This window comes from Gopherus flavomarginatus, chromosome 12 (genome assembly GCF_025201925.1).
Source record: "Gopherus flavomarginatus isolate rGopFla2 chromosome 12, rGopFla2.mat.asm, whole genome shotgun sequence".
In the NCBI taxonomy this organism is placed as follows: domain Eukaryota; kingdom Metazoa; phylum Chordata; order Testudines; family Testudinidae; genus Gopherus; species Gopherus flavomarginatus.
The window spans coordinates 7,877,488-7,896,245 of record NC_066628.1 but is presented as its reverse complement, the minus strand read 5'-3'; the positions used below and the strand labels follow the sequence as shown (position 1 = coordinate 7,896,245).

At 50.7% G+C, this 18,758-nt stretch overlaps 1 protein-coding gene across 2 annotated transcripts; it reads left to right on the top strand.

The window, feature by feature from the left end:
• The first annotated feature begins 3,066 nt into the window (after positions 1-3,066).
• LOC127033344 (zinc finger protein RFP-like) lies at positions 3,067-14,501 on the top strand. 2 transcript variants are annotated; one of them, XM_050921371.1, is made up of 6 exons: positions 3,067-4,474; positions 7,757-7,852; positions 8,892-9,122; positions 9,433-9,455; positions 10,179-10,294; positions 14,413-14,501. In XM_050921371.1, exons 1-6 carry the CDS (start codon positions 4,058-4,060, stop codon positions 14,499-14,501), a joined length of 972 nt encoding a protein of 323 aa, XP_050777328.1. In that variant the 5' UTR covers positions 3,067-4,057. The 2 variants fall into 2 exon arrangements, with proteins under 2 accessions (XP_050777328.1, XP_050777327.1); XM_050921370.1 differs by lacking the exons at positions 9,433-9,455; positions 14,413-14,501 and having other exon boundaries at positions 3,072-4,474; positions 10,179-10,288.
• The last annotated feature ends 4,257 nt before the right edge of the window (positions 14,502-18,758 follow it).

Genomic DNA, 18,758 nt, shown 5'->3' with positions numbered 1-18,758 from the left:
CTTTGTATCTTCTTTTCCCCCATCCCCACACAGCCATGAAGGGATTCAGCCTCTCAGAGCAGGGTCAGTATTAGCCCCATTTGGCAGGTGGGTCTAGGGCACACAGAGGTGAAGTGACTTTCCCAAGGCTAAGCAGGGAGTCAGTGGCAGCAGAGAACCAAATTCAGCACACCTGAGCCCAGGCCTGTGTCTGAACCACTGGTTCACCTTCCCTACCTGACGAGGGGAACCTCCTCTGCTGCTTAGAGTGTGTGTGGGAGTGGGCACTAGTAGCGCCCCCAGGAGGTGGGGAGGCAGAGAGAAATGGGTAAGGGACACTGGTGGGAAGCAAGAAAGAGGGAAACATCTGGAGGGTGGAGCACACGAGAGGCTTGCTATATGTGAAGGTGTCACCAGTACAAAATTTGAGACTCTCTGATCTACAGGACATAATCTCTCGACTTAGCCTAGGTCACAACCCAAAGAAAGGTCAAAGGTTGAAACCATTGGTTTTGCAATGAATGCTCCCTGTTACAGGAAAGGGGCTATAATTAAATAGTCATTGAGCAGGGTCCCTGCTCCTCGCATCTTCTCTACCCCCAGTGCCCTGACCCACAGCTACAGAGTCATTGTCACATGATAAGCTGCAAAATCTTAGGAACCGTTCCCTACGGGGTCTTCGCGGCACAGCGGCGGTGAGTTCCTTCAGTGCTGGAGTGATGAAGGACCTGCCGCCGAAGTGCCACTGAAGACTCGGTAGGGAACCACCTGGTGAGTACAAGCCCCACCCTCCTCCCAAAACAGCCTATCCCCCCGCATCCAACCCCCACCCATGTCCTGCCCCCGACTGCCCCCCTCAGAACCCGCAACCCATCAACCCCCCTGCTCCCTTGTCCCCTGATCGCTCCTTCCCAAGACCCTTCACCCTACTGACCCCCTGGACCTCAGCCCCTACCCAACTCGCCCTGCTCCCCCGGACTCCAGCCCCTACCCAACTCGCCCTGCTCCCCTGTCCCTTGACTGTGCCCCGACCCCATCTACCACCACCCTGAAAGACCCTGGAACTCCCACCGTACCCAACCTCCCCTTCCCCATCCCCTGACCGTCCCCACGGAACCTCTGCTCCATCCCCAACCCCCCTGTGCCCAGGGCTCCCTGCCCCTTATCCAACCTCACTGGCCCTGGCCCCTTACCACACCGCTTACCCCTGCCTCTCCCCTCTCCCGGAGCTCAGTGCGCCGTGTCCAGGAGCAACCCTGGCAGTGCTGCAGCAGCCTGGCTGGCTGCAGTGAGGCCTGAGCTCCTGCCTCTTGGCCCGGAGCTCACAGCCCTGCCCAGTCTTACCACGCGGCTCTGAGCAGGGTAAGCAGCATGGTAAAGAATCCTGGCCGGGGGAGGTTGGATAGGGGCAGGGAGTCCCGGGAGACTGGGAGTGAGGGGGTGTTGGATGGGGGCAGAGATTCTGGGGGTGGTCAGGGGATGGGGAACGGGTGGGTTTGGCTAGGGGGGAAAGGCAGAGGCGTGCTAGGGGAGTCTCAGATTCTCGTGAGGGCCCCTGTGGGGCCCGGGCCAAATTACCCCACTTGCCCCCTCGGGGTGGCCTGGAGCTCGCAGCCCCCCCTTACCTTGCAAGCAGCTGCTCAAAGCAGCAGTCTGGGGAGCTGAGCTGCCGGCAGCTCTGCACGCTGCAGCTCTGGTGGAGGAGGGGGGAAGGCCAGGGAAGTCCCCGCTCAGCTGGGAGCTCAGGTGGGGACAGGATGGTCCCATGGGCTGGATGTGGCCCATGGACCAGAGTAGTTTGCCCAGCCACCCGGCCCTTTAACAGCCGGTTCTCCACCCGCATCTAATTTTAGCAACCGATTCTTGGAAACTGGTGCGAACTGGCTCCAGCTCACCACTGGTTGTCACCCTCTCGCTCTGACCCAGGGACTGTTTAATTCTTTAGCCAGAGTGGAGCAGCGTGATCAGAAGAGATTGCGGGATCCTCACGTCAGAATATCCCAGACCCCTGCGGTTAGGGCAGTCACCTGAGCAGTGGAGACCGCTCTTCAAACCCTTCCTCCCCATCAGGCAGAGCAGGGAGCAGAATCTGAGTCTCCCATGTGCCAGGTGAGTGCCCTAACTCCTGAGCTCACAGTCATAAAGGAGCCTCTCCCAGCACCTACCCCGGATATTGTCAGGGACTCCATCCAGAAGGGGTGCTCAGCGCATTCCTACAGGATAGGCTTTCCCCTGTCTGCCTTCTGGTTTGAGGCTCCTTCTGGGATTTACACATGAGGCAGGTGTGTGGACGCTTAGCGTGAGGCAGCAGCACTCAAACTCAGGAACAGAGAAATTTAGGAACTCTGGGAAATTTTATCATAGAAATGTTGGTGTTGAGTAAGTTCAGGTGTCTGCAGAGTTAGGGGCTGCCAGGCAGAGGTTTTCTGCATTTCAGTGGGGCGGGAAGAGGTGGGGAAGGGGTGGAGTGGGGGCAGAGCAGGGGTCAAGCACCCCCAGGGAAATTAGAAAGACATCGCCTCTGGGCATTGTTACTGGAGAAGAGTCTGGGGATTCTCATGGGCATAGTCAGCTGCAAGTGACATGGGCAGAGGGATCCATCTCTCCAGCCTCCCCATCACAGCTCCTGGAGACCACTTCTATTGGCCAAAAATAACTGCATGTCACCTGTGTCTGACTAATGCCTGCAATTCCCAGGCAATCCGTTCACCAGTACAAACCTCAGCATCAGTGAGATCCTCTACCTGAGCCCATCCACGAGAACTGACAGCATCTGGAGGCCATGAAACTGCAAGGCTGGTTAGAAGCAAGTTTACAACCATGTAACGAGTTTGCCTTACACAAGAGTAACAATGTATCTCATCACAATAGGAGTCAGGATCTGTAACAATATTGTATCCAGTTGCTCATGGATTAAACAGCCGCTTCCCCAGCAGCATCTCTGCCCTTGCAGACCTTTCCCATCACAGCTGCACTCCTGTTCTGGTTCCAGAAGGCCACTCCCCAGATTCCGTATTGATTCTCTGATCTCAGATCCACTCTGCACAATAGAGTCCTGGCTGCAGTGCCCAGCCACAAGAAACAGCAGCAGAATGAAGGCGTGTGACTGATGGCTATAGATCTCCAGCCATGCGTTCTCCAGCAAAACAAGGAGCAGTGACAGCCTTGCCCTTAAGGAAAATAATTTCATCTCACACCATCCAGCTGCAAGAATGTATGAATTGTCCAGTGCACTGCATTAAATAGCTGCAATGTTGTATCCAGCTGTAGGGCAGCCCCTGTAAGCAGCAACATCCCTGGAAGCTCTCGCTTCTCAATACCGCAGGATTTCCAATTCTGCTCCCAGGTGGCTGCCCCCCCACACTCTCTCAGGCCCCCTCTCTGTCCCCAGATATCCTCCTGCAGCCAGGCTGGACAAGGGGCCTGAGAGCCTTGGAGACAGGAGATCTCTGGTTAGCCCATCCCCTGTACAGACAGCCAGGAGTCCCCGAGAGCTGGGGAGACTGTGCAGGGAAACAGAAACAGGAGCCACCAGGCTAAGAACAGGGGTGACGACTGCTCTCTTGGCTAGCGCACCCAGCACTGAACCAGGGACCCCTAGAGCTAAAAGCACAGGCTGCCCCAGCTTATGCTAAATAGTCAACCCTTTGTAACTGTACCAGCTCCACACACACCCCAGTGGGTTACACAAGCACCAGAGAGACATGGGTCTTAAGGAGCCTGAAGGCCAGGTAGGGAACAGGCAGTAGGAATCAGCAGTTGTGAGTCTCAGCCTCCTTACCAGGCTGCCCCATCAGATCCTCATGTCAGGCAGTGAAACCCCCAGTTGCTCGTTACCCCTTTTTGACCCAAGTGACTGGTCCACAGTTTGGGGCCTGGCAGACATTTCGGAGGAGCTGGTGACAATATAGACTCATCACACTTCATTCAAGGGCTCTTTACAGTCCACAAAACAGAAATTACATGAGACCACACCCAGAAAGGAAACATCTAATGGTACAAAGTTCAATCAGCCCATTTCTGAGGAGAAGGAAGTGAACCTAAACTCCTCTCTTGACTCTTTCCTCCACTAGAGGCCATGGCTGCTGCGAATCCAGCAAAAACACTCCAGGATGAACTGACCTGTTCCATCTGTCTGGAGTATTTTAAAGATCCGGTGTCTCTAGACTGTGATCACAATTTCTGCCGAGCCTGCATCACCCAGTTCTGGGAGGGTTTGGCTACCAACGTCTCCTGCCCTCAGTGCAGAGTGACTTTTCCCCAGAGAAACCTCCGGCTGAACAGGCAGCTCAGGAATATTGTGGAAGCAGCCAGAGAACTCAGGTTGCCGTCAGGGAGGGAACCAGAACCAGAGAGACTGTGTGAGAAACACAAGGAGCCTCTAAAACTGTTCTGCAAAGAGGATGAAATCCCCATCAGCCTGGTGTGTGACAGATCCAAGCAGCACAGAGATAACACTGTCATTCCTGCAGAGGAAGCTGCCAAAGAATTCAAGGTAGGAAAATAACCTATTCTTGTTTTGATAACCAGAGCCTTGGGAATTTCCAGAGCATTCGTTTCCTTTAGCCCCAGACAGCTACTCAGTGAGCTCCACTGGAGAGGAACGAGGGGTTTCAAGCCTAAGCAGGTTTCCCAGCAACTGGGAATCCTCCCAAGGCTGATGCAAGTGGAGAGGTGTGGCCCTCCATAAACATCCTAAGGCTGACACATTGGAGTGAGAGGGAGTGATGCACCCTACCCCTCCTGCTCCCCATACACAGAGTCCTGGGCACTGAATGACCCCTTTTCTCTGCCCCTCCCCACTTCCACCCTTTCCCAAAGCTATAAACACCATGTCCGTGCTTCTGCTCCTCTCCCTGGGGCTGAGAGAGCAGGAGGAGCTGCCCGCTTGGCACACATCCCCTTTGCTCTTCTCCTGCAGAGCTCCTCATAACAACAGGAAGGGAGCCCCACCCTCATGAGAGTGGCGGGGAGCACAGGAGTGGAGCTCCAGTCCTGCAAACCCCAGCAAGTCTGCCTGATATAATCAGAGATGGGATTGCAGGAAGCAGGGACTGGGTGGGAGCAGGCGGCACAGCAATGGGGCACAGTAGCAGGGTCATTGCTTCCAGAGTGTCCCCTCATGGCCTGGGGTAGCCCTACCTCAATTTCCCTCTGAAGTTCCCAGAAATAAGCCACAAGGGCTTTTCTGTGGCCAGTAACACCCATGCTCTCTGAGCAGTGACTCCCAGGTCTTCTAGTCTGGAGTTTGGCCTTATCACCCTGAAGAAGATCCCGAGTCCTCCTTTGCCTTCTCCATGGGTCTTCTCCCTTTGGCTCTCCATAGGCCTCTGTTTTACCTATCCCAGGCCTGGCTGGATGACATGGCATCCCCTTCTCCTCCCGGTCACTGCTCATTCATTCTCCCCACCTGGGGAGGAGAACTGGCTATGTCAAACCCAGCCGTGATCACCACTCCTTTGTTGTCCTTGCCTGGGGAGGAGAACTGGTTTATCACAGGTGGGGCTGAGACCCCTCTCTCTTTATAGGGCCAGCCACTCTGTGACCGACATCGTTCCTCTTCCACATCTCCTGAGGACACATGGAGACAGTTCCCATCCTGCAGATTTCACTTAGGAAATTTTGGCCTTGGTTTCAGTGTGGGAACCTTGTGTGCCCATAAAATTTTCCATGTTGGCATCAATAGCAATAATAAAAATTCATAACCAAGAAGGTTCTGATTTCTACTGCAGTAGCATCTCCAGGCCCCAATGAGGGATCAGGGCCCCATTGTGCCAGGCACTGTACAGACAAGTCAGGCAAAGAGCCCACAGCCACAGTCTAATGAAGATGATATGCAGCTGGTGGATAAAGAAAGAACCAGGGCTAGGAGTGGGGGACATGTAAAGAGGGTTGTGTTTGCATACATTAGCAATCACAATAGGTCATTATGGGTGGCCACCATTCCATATTTCAAAGCTGTCCATTTTCCATGGTGCAAACTTAGGTGCCTGCACTTTTCTATGAGGAATGTTTTAGGTGATGGAGTGGTAGCAGGCATGAGGGGGAGTCCATGGCTCAGTCTCCCCACCCTCCTGTGGGCTTGGCAGGAATTTCAGAATCAGGGTTAGGGAGTTGAGACCCCCTTGGATGCTATTTCCTAAATGGTGGCTTGTGACCCACCAGTGAGTTGTGGGAAGTTGTAGCTGGGTTGTGGGCTTGGTGTGGAAGGGCAGCCCTGTGGGACAGGAGTGGCAGCTCCTGTCCCGCAGGGCTGAGTCCAGCTCTCCACAAAGGGAGCCTGTGGAAAAATTCCAGCATGAACCTACTTGTCCCATCTCTCTGGAGTATTTCAGAGAACCTGTCACTCTGGAGAGTGGGAACATTTTCTGACAAACCTGCATCACCCCAGAACTGGGAGTAATTAGATACAGCCATCTCCTGACTGAGCAATAATTAAAAAGGCCATTAGAGGGAAAGATGCCTTGATAAAGGTGGCAGACCCTGCAGGGAGATGATGTTTCCCACACTGGGATTCTGAACTCCTGTGCTGCGCCACGAGGGGTTAAACTCAGATGCTGCTGGCCTGCACTAGAGGAGATCAGTGTCCTAAACACCATTTTGGACTCCAAGCACATTGAGTCTTCACACAAAGGGCTCCAGACAGCGCAGGTCCATGCCAAATACAATGGAGATCATAGGTGCCGACTCCATGAGTGCTCCAAGGCTGGAGGACCCACGGGGAAAAATTAGTGGGTGCTCTGCACCCACTGGCAGACAAGCTCCCCGCCCCCTGCTGCCTCCTCCTCCCCTGAGCATGCTGCGCCCCCGCTCCTCCACCTCCCACCTGGCCACCACCAAACAGCAGTAGCAAGCTCCAGGAGGGATGTGGGGGAGAAGTGGGAATGTAGCGCACTCAGGAGAGGAGGCGGGGATTTGGAGAAGGAGTTGAATAGGTGTGGGGGGGGGGAGTCAGGGCAGGGACTTCGAGAAAGGGGTTGGAATGGCTCTGGGAGGGGCAGGGCAGGGGTGGAGTCAGGGCTGGACTGGAGGCAGAGGGGGGTCAAGCACCCACTGGCACCATTAGAAGTCAGCACTTATGATGGGGATTAGACTGGGTTGTAGCTAAACTAACCCCTGGGCGGCGGTGACCGTGTCAAGCTGAAGAACCAGCCGAACTGGTTCCATTAATCTTTACACCGCTCTTCCACAATGCGGCATTCTGAAATCTCTAGAACTCGCTGCTTCTGGGCACTGAGCTGGGGAACAGGTACCCAGGCAGCCCTGCCTCTGTAAGGGTCAGGGACAGAACCAGGGCAAACCCCAACTGTTCTTGACAACAATGAACACATCGAATGTGGTTTGCCCAAATGCCCAAGCCAATTCTATCCACCCAGTCCAGTCCCCAGGGGTTCAGGGCTGAAATTCAGTGGAAATTGGGCTCTTTTGAAAATCCCAGTCCATATTTCAAGCCCTGGAGGTTTCTAGGATTTCTATCACTTTGTTTGTTAAGCTTCCTCAAAAACAGAATATTTCACAGTGAAAGAAAAATCCAAGGATGTGATGCCAGTGCCATGTTGGCATAAATCAATGGAGGGAAAAGGTCAAACAATTTCAAGGAGTCTGAAAATGAAACACTCCCAGTGTCCATCAATATGACTTCAATTCCTTGGTATCATAGATATCATATGAGTTACTGGGTTCTCCACTCATCAGTAGAGTGTTTGTTTGTGTTGGAAAAGCTCCCCTCCCACTCACAATCTTACATCTAACGATAACACCACTTCTGTTTCTTCAGGAAAAGATTCAAGCTCATTTGAAGATGCTGAGGGAAGAGAGAGAAAAGCTCCTGGGATTTAAAGTGAGAGAAGAGAAGAGAAGCCTGGAATATCTGGTAGAGGCCCATCATTATTAATCTGCATTTGTAACGAGCAGGATGGAGGGGCGTTCTGAATCAGAGCAATAATGAGAGGCAGGGGCAATCTAGAGGCCCAATCACGTTTTATTTCAATCAGTTGGGGGTAAAGCAGAAAGCTGTTAAGTGGGGAATAATCACAAGTAAATCAAAATTAGTTGTTTTGGCAGGAATTACTACTTAGGACTATACCATAAACCAGTGGGTTTCAACCTTTTTGCATTTGATAATTTTGAACTGGGGGTGCAGAGACCACTTTGGAAATCTATTGTCTGTACGGACCACAGGTTGAAACCCACTGCCATAAACTACTGTAACTATTATTCTTATCTATCGTATATTGACTACTGTTAACTTAATTACACAGTCTTCATAGGAAACAATTTACATTAATGAAATGACAGAATTTTGAATTAGAAAATCCAGTGCACTAAAACAAACCCTCACTGTTACACATTCAGGCATCAGTTTCACAGTTTTCATTGTCTGTTAGCTCAGAGTTTGGGAGCTGTTCAGTTATATCTTGAGGAATCCTCTTGTGCAATTTTTGTTGACTGTTTTGAGTTCCAGCTTAAATAGAGTCATGTGTCTCTGGCTGTGAAGTCTTCGTTTCTTGACTGAACAATTATCCCTCTGCTCATTTCTGGCTTGCAGTCCCGTTGTGCTCTGACAATCTCTCCATTCCTGTCATTCACCTTTTATATCTGAAAGTGTTGTCCAGATGTGTTGTTTTACAGTCCTTAGTATTTTCTTATTTTCACCTCCCACTGCTTTGGATCTCCAACTCCAAAGCCATTGATAACACCTATCCAGACCATGTCAGAATGGGAACGTCCCTTTATGAGATTCTGGGGCAAAATGGAAAGGTGTGAGATAATTCTCTCTCTAGTAACCACAGGATATTGTTCAGAGTGAGATGACTTAGAACTTGGAAAAAAATTCTCCCTCCAACACACTCCAACATACTCCAGGCTCCACCCATGTTCCTGACCAGCCCTTTCCCTATTTTCCTTCACAGAAACAAACAGAAACCGAGAGGCAGAAGATTGTGTCTGAATTTCAGCAACTGTGGCAGTTCCTGGAGGAACAAGAGCGACTCCTGCTGTCCCAGCTGGAGAAGCTGGACAAGGAGATTGTGAAGATACAGAATGAAAGTGTCAGTAAACTATCTGAGGAAATTTCCCGTCTTGGTAACCTGATCAGTGAGATGGAGGGGAAATGTCAGAAGCCAGTGACTGAATTGTTGCAGGTAAGACTGAGTTAGAAATACTCCAGATCCCAACACAGGGACAAGACTGCTCCTAAAACATGGGCACGGGAGTCCAGCAGTCAGAGATCACCGTGTAACTCAATGTGTATAGCCGAGATGTGAATGACTGCTATTTTTGAAAAGTTACAGACATTGTGATGTGAGAGATGGAAAAGCCTCATTAGCTCAGCAAACACATGGTCCTGGGGCCAGAACATAGCCTCTTTTCCCCATACTTGCTAAATCCCTTCATCTGGAATTCTAAGTGTGTCAAGTGGGACACACATTTCCTCTCTCTATTTCTCTCTAGGATGTCAGAAGCACCTTGAGCAGGTACGTGTCTCTCTCTCACTCCCCCCACACCTCACAACGCTGGGAAAGAGCTTGGAGATGATGTTACCACCACTTCTCCCCAGGGCTCTACAGCAAAATGTGTGGGGAAGGTCATATTTTTGGATACAAATCTTTCTGATCAACTTCATCCAGTGGTTCTCACCCTTTTATAGAAGACTCTGGAATTCTCCATTCAGTGGGAAGGACTGACCTCAAGTATTTCCCAGAGATGTCACCTCCCCAAGGGACTGGCCTCCTCAGGACAGTGGAGATGGAATATGGGCCTGTCACTGCTGGGGCCCTGATCACTATTCAGCCCAGGGCAGCACTGGTCAAGACTCTTTCCCACCTGAAGGCTGTTTGGAGACCTGTGTGGAATGAGGTGGGGAGGGGGGAGTTGGTGTCTCAGTCTAGTTCCTAATGGACATATTTCTACACTTACCCTGGGAACCTCCTGTCCCTCAGAGTATGAAGGCCAAGGACTGAATTGGCCATGGAGACTCAATTCCCCTTTTGTCACCAGAGCTGGTTTCTCCAGGCCAGAGCTGAAGAATAATAATGGGACCTTCGTGTGGGGCAGGAAGGGTTCACTGCCACGGCCTTGCTCTGAAGCTGGGAGAAGTAGAGGAATTCTAATTCTAGACCCATTAGAACAGTGATTCACTAGCAAGAATTTATGAGTCAATAAATGAAATATAACCATGTCAAATTGTTTCTCTCTAGGTCTGGGAACGGGAAGTTCCAGCAGCCAGAGGAGATTTCTCCTAAGTTAGAATTAAGATTCAACGATTTCTCCCAGAAAACTGTTGCTCTAGTGGAGACTCTCAGGAAGTTCAAAGGTACTGAGAAGGGACCTAGGAGAGGAAATTGGGATGAGCCGCTGAGACTGTGGGAATAGAATGGGTCTGGCCAATTGGTTGATAATTAGATGATGGATCTATGTAATTGTTGGGTGAAAATGCCACATACTTGGGGTCCAAGAAACTCCAGTTGATTGAATCAAACCTTTATTTGTCCCACAAGCATGCCTTGCCATTGCAATTACTGTTCAAGTAAGAAATTACAGACATACCTTATAGATGTACTGGCCAGTTACCTTCTTCTGGGGCATAGCTGCAGCACAGGGAATTTCCTGTGAAGTTCAGATTCCTCTTTACAGATCCAAATTATATATTTATTAGATTTTTCAATCATCTTTGACTGTCACAAATATTAAGTATCTTACATAACTCGTACAATAAACATTCATGAACTTTTTAATTGACAGGGCTTTTGCTATACAAGCTATTTTCACGTTATTGGTCTCTTTTCTGATTGGTTTATTGCTATAGATTACGTATAGGTCACTTTGACCCTGTTCTCTGCATAGGGGTTTTGGACTTTGCTAACTGCTCCTGGGCTGTACATTTTGGGTGTCTGATGTCTTTAATGTTTCAGAGGGGTAGCCGTGTTATTCCCAAGTCTTTGCAGGCTCTGGGTCTAGATTATGGCAAGGGGCAGAAAGTGAATGAGAGAAACCAATTGGAGTCTGAAGGGAGGGAGAGAGGGGATGAGGAGGGGAAAAGTAAGGGGCTGGTCTACACTACGGGGGGAAATCGATCTTAGATACGCAACTTCAGCTACATGAATAACGTAGCTGAAGTCGAATATCTAAGATCGGATTACTCACCCGTCCTCACCGCGCGGGATCGATGTCCGCGGCTCCAGGGCCGGCTTTAGGATTTATGGTGCCCTAGGCGAGATTATTAAACTGGTGCCCCTGTGCCTGATCTGCTCTTAGCAACACAAACATAAGCTTATAGTATTGGAAAACTTGCCACATTCACATTATTAAAACCAGTTTAACTTAATTAAGCACACTGTAATGCTGATGGACTAGCACTAAAGAAGCAGCACTATAGAAAAAAATTCTGATATGACAGAATGATGCAAATAATATATTTTTTTTAATTTATCAAAATTTTATTGGAAATCTATAAGAGGAGGTATTGAAACAATAATTTGTTTTTAATTAAAAGCAATCTTTCTGGCTTTTTTGGCTGCAAAATCAGTAATAATGTCATCGTATGACAAAGACAAGTCGTGTCTTGTTCAATCGCAAGAATAGCAAGACCAGTCAAGTGTTCCTGACTCATTGTAGAGCGGAGATAGTTTTTAATGAGCTTTAGTTTTGAGAAACTCCGTTCTCCTGATGCTACTCTTACAGGAATTGTCAGTAGAATACGAGTGGCAATGTAACACATTAGGATTATATGTCAACAAGTTTGCAGGTATGAATAAACTGTACAATGTCCATCACCGATTTTGCATGTGGCAAAATTGATGACAGTGTACTCAATTCTTTGTACAGTTCAAGTCCATTTAATCAAAACTATCACCGTGCTTCAGGAGGCTCTCTAGATTCTTGCACTTTGTCATTAGTTGCTCTTGTTTTCCTATTTCGTTGAATTTAGTTATGTCATACAAAAATCCAAACTGTTCATGGTGTACTTGCAAGGTATTAAACCTTTCATCAACAGCAGATACTGCTTTATCCATCACAATATTAAAAAATTCAACCTCAAATTTCTTTTCTGGATCATCTATGGGCATGATCTGCTGTATAGATTCTTCATAAAGAAGTCTTCCTGGCCTTTTTAACTCATATTAACTATGTATTTACTTTATGAAAGTTGGAGAAAACATTGTGAAAACGTAAAACATTGGCTGCCCAACTTCTAGGTTGGCAAAAGTTATACTGACTCACAGGGAAAAAAAAAGCAGGAGAATCTTAGTAAAACATATGGTCACTCTATACCAGGGGTCGAGTCGGCAACCTTTCAGAAGTGGTGTGCCAAGTTCACTGTAATTTTAAGGTTTCTCGTGCCAGTAATACATTTTAATGTTTGTAGAAAGTTTCTCTCTATGTCTATATTATATAAATAACTATTGTTATTATCTGAGGTCTTGGCCACCGGTCCTGCTCAGGCCACTGCCAGCTGAGTAAATGAAACCCCAACCGGCAGCGGGCTGGTGGCTGGAACCCTAGACAAGGATCCCAGGCCCTGCTCAGCCCGCTGCTGGTCTGGGGTTCTGACCACCAACTCCTGCCAGCTAGGATCCCGGCCGCCAACCCCCCCCTCAGCCCGCTACCAGCCTGGGATTCTGCTCACCCAGGCTGGCAGGAGGAAGAGTGGGGATGGCGGCTGAGCTCCTGACTGGCAAGGGGCCGGCAGCTGGAACCCCGGAGTAGCAGTAGTCTGAGTGCTGCTGGCACCCCGAGACTGGCAGCAGACTGAGCCACTCAACCCCCACCGGCCCTGCTCAGCCCGCCACCAGCCCACTCAGGCCCGCTGTCGGCTGAGTGAATGGAACCCCAGCTGACAGCAGTTGAGTGGTTCAACTGGCCTGCTCAGCCCACTGCCAGACTGGGGTTCCTTGGGGGTCCCCAGGCCAGCAGCAGGTGCTGAGTGGGGCCGATGGCTGGTATTCCCAGCTGGCAATAGGGCAGCAGCCAGAACCCCAGAGCAGTGATGGGCTGAGCCCCGTTCAGCCTGCTGCTTGCATACCATCAAAATCAGCTCTCCCTGCCACCTTTGACACGTGTGTGCCGTAGGTTGCCAACCCTGCTTTATACACTAGTAAGGAGATGAGCATATTACAGTTGTTGGAGGGCTCTATCAGGAGTAACAGGCTATAGGAAAGTCAGTCAACATTTTTTTTTTCTCTGATGAAAACTGACCCACTCCCTGCCTCAAACCAACCTGTCACTAATAATTGTCAACACTTAATTTTCTGTTTATGGCTAAGATATTGATTTAAAAAAATATTGAAATTGGATTCAGGATTGTTAGCAAGAATTTTTGGCAAACAAAGTTATTAAATGACAATCTAAATGGCAACACAGTACTGCTTTCATGATTGGCTCACCCCCCAGCCTGCTGGTCCAACAGCTGCAATAGAGGAGGAGATAGGTAGGTCAACTGAGAAACTCACCCCAAAATCCACCTCTTGGGGTGCAGAGTGGCAACAGCAGCAGCAAACCCTCAGGTCCAATCACACGCCAATGGGCACCGCCGCCAGCCCAACAGACCATGGTGAAGTTAGCACAGCATCTGATCTCAGGGACGGGGCACCCATGGAGCCACAGCAGCTCGTCCTGCCCTGTGCAGCTCCCCCCGGATGAGATGGATCGCTGGCACTGCCAGCCCGGGGGAGAGGCGCTCCCCAGCTAGGTGGCCAGATCCGATGTCCCTGATTTTATAGGGCCATCCTGATATTTGGGGCTTTGTCTTATATAGGCACCAATTACCCCCACCTAGAGTGACCAGACAGAAAGTGTGAAAAATCAGGACAGGGATGGGGGGGGGGCATAAAGAGGAGCCTATATAAGAAAAAGACCCCAGAGACCCCAGCAGCCAATCCCTTCCTCAGACTATGCTGCTTCGGTCTCTCTCTAGGACCCAGCAGCCCTGCTTCTACACTGTCTGGGCTGCCTGCAGAGTGGTGCCCCCAGGCAGGGTGAGGCCCTACGCGGCTGCCTATTCTGCCTATGCCTAAGGACGGCCCTCTGCGGGTCCCCCTGTCGATTCCGCAACTCCGTTGGGGTTGGTGGAAGTTCCGAATCGATAAAGCTTGCTCGGGGATCGATATATCGCCGCCTAATGAGACCGATATATTGATCCCCGAGCAATCGATTTTACCCCGCCGTACGGCGGTAGTCTAGACATAGCCTGAATCTCTCCCTACAGAGCGTCTGTCCTGGGTCCAGCTGCAAGAAATGCTGCTCCATTGCTGGGAAATGCCTGACTTGAGAGGAGAAATAGGTTTCAGACCTTTTTATATTAAATATCTGAGTGCTGCTCAGTATGTTTCCTGTCATAGTTATAATAAACACAGTTGTAGGAGTTGAGAGTGGGGATGCTGTTATGAATATGAAAGCCTGAACTCTCGTCTCCTTTCTCCTTCCCCCCTCCAGACACTCTGCCATCTGCACTAGAGACAAAAAGAGGAGAATCCCTAGGAACATTCAGACAAGGTGAGACTGCAGCTGGAGATTGTCTTTAAATGATCAGAAAACGTCTTCATGAGATTGTAGCTAAAGTTACCAACCAAACCGATATCAAGCATCACACACAGAGCCCTAAAAACAACACACTGAATAGTGAGGAGCTCCCACGCTGAAGTCACACAAACACTCCCTACACCAACCTTAGTGCTGAGTTCATGCCCACGCTGGTGAACAGAAACACTCTCCCTGAGCAGCCTGTGAACAGAGCTCTCTGCCTGGAGGGCTGACACATCCCTGTGATTTACCCCGGTGCAGGGGATCTCCCCATCACTCTTCTCCAACATCCTGCCTTTCCTCTGGGCAGGGTTGGGCTCCCCCATTGGAGCTGCTCACTGCTTCCTGGAGTGGAGAGATGCTCTCCCTGTGAGGCTGTCAGCTCCTACCTTCTCTCTATGTCGGGGATGGGGCTACCCACCGAAAGGCATTTCCTTCTTTCTTTTCTTAACTGGCTCTTCCTACTCTGGCTGGGGAGTGGAGGCTGCATTTAGGGGAGGGAGCTTCCCTCTGGAGTTCAAAGCTGGTACCTGCCTCCTCTGCTCCCTCCTCACTAAAACCTTCCTGGCTGTGTCTCTGGTGCTGTGAATGGAGCAGCTCCAGGATAGGGAGCAGGGAGCTGAAGCTTCAGCAAGCAAATTAAAAATGAATGAAGTGGGTCCCATTACACCGACTGAAGAACTGCAGTGACATCACTGCTCAGTCTCAGGTGTCCAGGAAGAGGCAGCTTCCTGGGATCCAGGCCTGTCCCAGCCAGAACTGGGCTGCTCTGGCTAGGGCCGGTGCAAGGATTTTTGTGCCCTAGGCGAAAATTCCACCTTGCACCCTCTGCCCCCACCCCTCCCCTCAGAGGCATCGCTTGTTATAAACTTTCAAAAATGAATACTGCATAATGTGGCATTGTTCATTAGAATTAATATATATTGGCATGAAATTTATTAATTGTCATTATTTAGCCTACATATTTAATGAAAATAATTGAATAACCTGACAGGCTGTGGGGTTGGCTGGCTCTGGGCAGGGCAGGGGATACAAAGCTGGTTGGAGATGGGGTGTGGGGTTGGCTGGAGACAGGGGGTGCGGGACTGGCTGCAGGCAGGGCAGGGGCTGCAGTAGGGGCTGGATGGAGACAGGTGGTGTGGGGCTGGCTATGGACAGGGTAAGGAGTGCAGCAGGGGCTGGCTGCATGCAGGGCAGGGAGTGAGGGGCTGGCTGTGGGCAGGGCAGAGGGTGTGGGGTGGCTGGAGACAGGAGGTGTGGGGCTGGCTGTGGGCAGGGCAGGAGGTGTGGGGCTGGCTGTAGGCAGGGCAGGGGGTGCAGCAGGGGCTGGCTGTGGGCAAGGCAGTGGGTGCGGGGCTGGTTGAGGCAGAGAAGGGGGTGCGGGGCTGGCTTTGGGCAGGGGGTGAGGGGCTGGCTGGATACAGGGGTGTAGGGCTGGCTAGAGACAGGGCAGGGGGTGTGAGGCTGGCTGTGGGCAGGGCAGGGGTGCAGCAGGGGTGGCTGCGGGTAGGGCAGGGGGTGATGGGCTGGCTGGAGGCAGGGGAAGGGGTGTGGGGCTGACTGGAGGCAGGGCAGGGGATGAGGGTTGGCTGCAGTCAGGACAGGGGGTTCAGCTGCCATGGATGGAGCTGGAGCACAGAGCAGCTGCGAAGGAAGAGCTGTTGGACAGAAGCTTCTGTGAGGACCGGCTCTGTCCCATGGAGAGGAACCACTGCGGGATCTGCATTTTAAATAGCAGTGGGGACGCCCCTGCAGCCCATTGCCTCTCAGCCTCCTGGCACTGGCTCTCTGCCGCCCACTCCCTATGGGCTCAGCCCTGCTCCTCTTGCCCCCAGTCCCTCATTAGGCCTGGGTGGCCTGTAAAGCATGCAGCATAATCTTTGTACTGTGTTAATGACTCCTGGCTGAACTGGTGGGTGCTATGCCTAATTGCTGCCAACTATCTCTTTCTTTGCTGGCAATTAGATGACAATATACTTGGAATAGCCCAGTAGGGGGTCAGAATAGAGAAGGAGGGAGGACAGACCTTTAGGTTTCATGTTCTGTGCAAAGCCGGTTAACTTTTCTTTTCAGCTGCCTATAAACTAACCTAGTATAGAAAAGAGTTTTCTTCCCCACATCCCCTCCCCCAAAAAAATCGGTTATGATTTTAATGGATCCAGAAGCAACTATTCTGTAATCAAAAAGACAAGTTTCCTGCTTTCCTTCCACAAAGATCTGTTTCCAACCAGGTAACTTATTATTTATTATCTATAGTAACTATGTTCTCACGTTTGAATGATACACTCTAATGGTGTCGGAATTCTTTGGAAATCCCTCAGCTCTCTTGCGGTGTTGGGAGTGAATGCTAGACCCTCGGTTAATTACTTTTACCTTACTTCACGTGCCCATCTTTTGGTCATTAATTTTTGAAGTTAAATTAGATTTTCAAAACTCAGCTGTAAAATGATGTTCATGCCGACAATTGCAATTTAATTGTCCAAACGGGGAATCGATGCCTTGAAATTATGGGATCTAATTTTAAAATTGTATTAAAATGTGGCATTATAAAGGGGAAATATTTTAAAAGCTTTTATCAGCATCCCCATTACTGTTACCCAGGATTCTGCTTCAAGCAGTAACACAGGAGGGAGGGGGCAACGGACAGATTAGTGTTCAGTGGTACTTTCAAACAAAAAGACATTTACTCTTAAATTATCTCGTTGATGCCTAATTGACGATCTAATAGCATGGGGCATCAAGTACATCAAAACTTCGCTGAATAAGCTTGTTAGCATTTCTAAGGGGGACCCTGAACATTCCAAACAGTGATAAGTGGTGCCTGCGGGCGGTCCACCGGAGCCGCGCGAGCAGCCCACCGTCCGCAGGCACGACTGCGGCAGCTCAGACTCCCTCTCTGTCCCAGCAGCAGCGGCTGCTCAACCATTTAAAAAAAATTTGAGGGCGCTTTTTTAGCACCCTCAAATCTCGGCGCCCTAGGCAACTGCCTAGTCTGCCTAAATGGTTGCACCGGCCCTGGCTGCTGGGGAGTGTGGGAAATGGTCCCAGCCTTCCCCAGGACCGAGCTCTGCTCCTAACGCTCTGATTCTCTCTCCCCAGCCATGTGACTCTGGATCCAGATACGGCTCATCCCCAACTTGTCCTGTCTGAGGATCGGAAAAGTGTGATACGGAGAGACACACAGCAGAATCTACCCAACACCCCTGAGAGATTTGACTGTTGGGCCTGTGTGCTGGGCTGTGAGGGATTCACCTCGGGTAGACATTGCTGGGAGGTGAGGTGAGGGATGGAGGAGGCTGGGTGGTGGGGGTGGCCAGAGAGTCTGTGGGGAGGAAGAGTCGGATCAACCATAGCCCTGAGGTGGGGATCTGGGCTGTGGAGCAATGGGAGGGTCAGCTCCCGGCTCTCACCTCCCCTGTGACCCCCCTACCCCTGAGCCAGGTCCCCAGCAGGATCCAGGTTTGTCTGGACTGTGACCGGGGGCAGGTGACATTTATCAATGCTGGTGACGAGGCCCCGATCTTCACTTTCCTGCTGGGCTCCGTCCCTGGGGAGAGAATCCGCCCAGGCTCTGGGTGTGGCTAGGATCCAGCTCAGACTGTGTCCCTGAGCCGGGATGGGGAAGAATATCTCATTGGGGAACCAGACAGCAGCCTTTCTAACCTCACACAACCCAGGCTCTATGACCTTGGAGGATTCCTGTTACCCAGCTCCTGGCTCCTCATCTCTATGACCTGTGGAAGCCCCTCCCCTTTCTTGCAGTCTCAAAGATGGGAGGGGGAAGAACCCCTGGGGCTGCAGAGGGGCCCTGAAGGGCTGATGTGGGGGCTGGGCAGGGGGCAGAACTAACAGCCAGGCTGGGACAGGTGCATGTGGGGGGGACAGGGTCACAGTGTGAATCAATCAGGGTTTGGGGGGTTGGGGAGAAGCAGCAGCAGGGAGCGGTTTGTACAGATCTGTGGGATTAAATTTCACTGGGGTTTCCTGCCACGGGGCCCAGGTCACCTTCCCCTGTAACTGCAGGACAGCTGGTAACCCTGTAATTGTCACACATGGGGAAGAGGGGGAGATGGGTGCAGATTGACCAAAAAAATGTTATATAACCTTAATAAAATCATCATTGTATCAGTCTCATGATTTTTTTTTTGTAAACTCTTGTGGTTGGGAGCACTGGGAGAGGCAGGCACAGGGCAGGTTTAACCAGAGGGAATTAAAAGAAGGAAGAATAAAAATGTAAATTAAAATAAAACAAGAACAAA

Bases quoted from the DNA above. Each gene is read 5' to 3' on its own strand.
- LOC127033344 (XM_050921371.1), top strand. From the start codon at position 4,058: ATGGCTGCTGCGAATCCAGCAAAAACACTCCAGGATGAACTGACCTGT. The intron at 9,123-9,432 runs GTAAGACTGAGT...ATTTCTCTCTAG, and splicing joins CAGTGACTGAATTGTTGCAG to GATGTCAGAAGCACCTTGAG. The intron at 10,295-14,412 runs GTACTGAGAAGG...TCCCCCCTCCAG, and splicing joins GACTCTCAGGAAGTTCAAAG to ACACTCTGCCATCTGCACTA.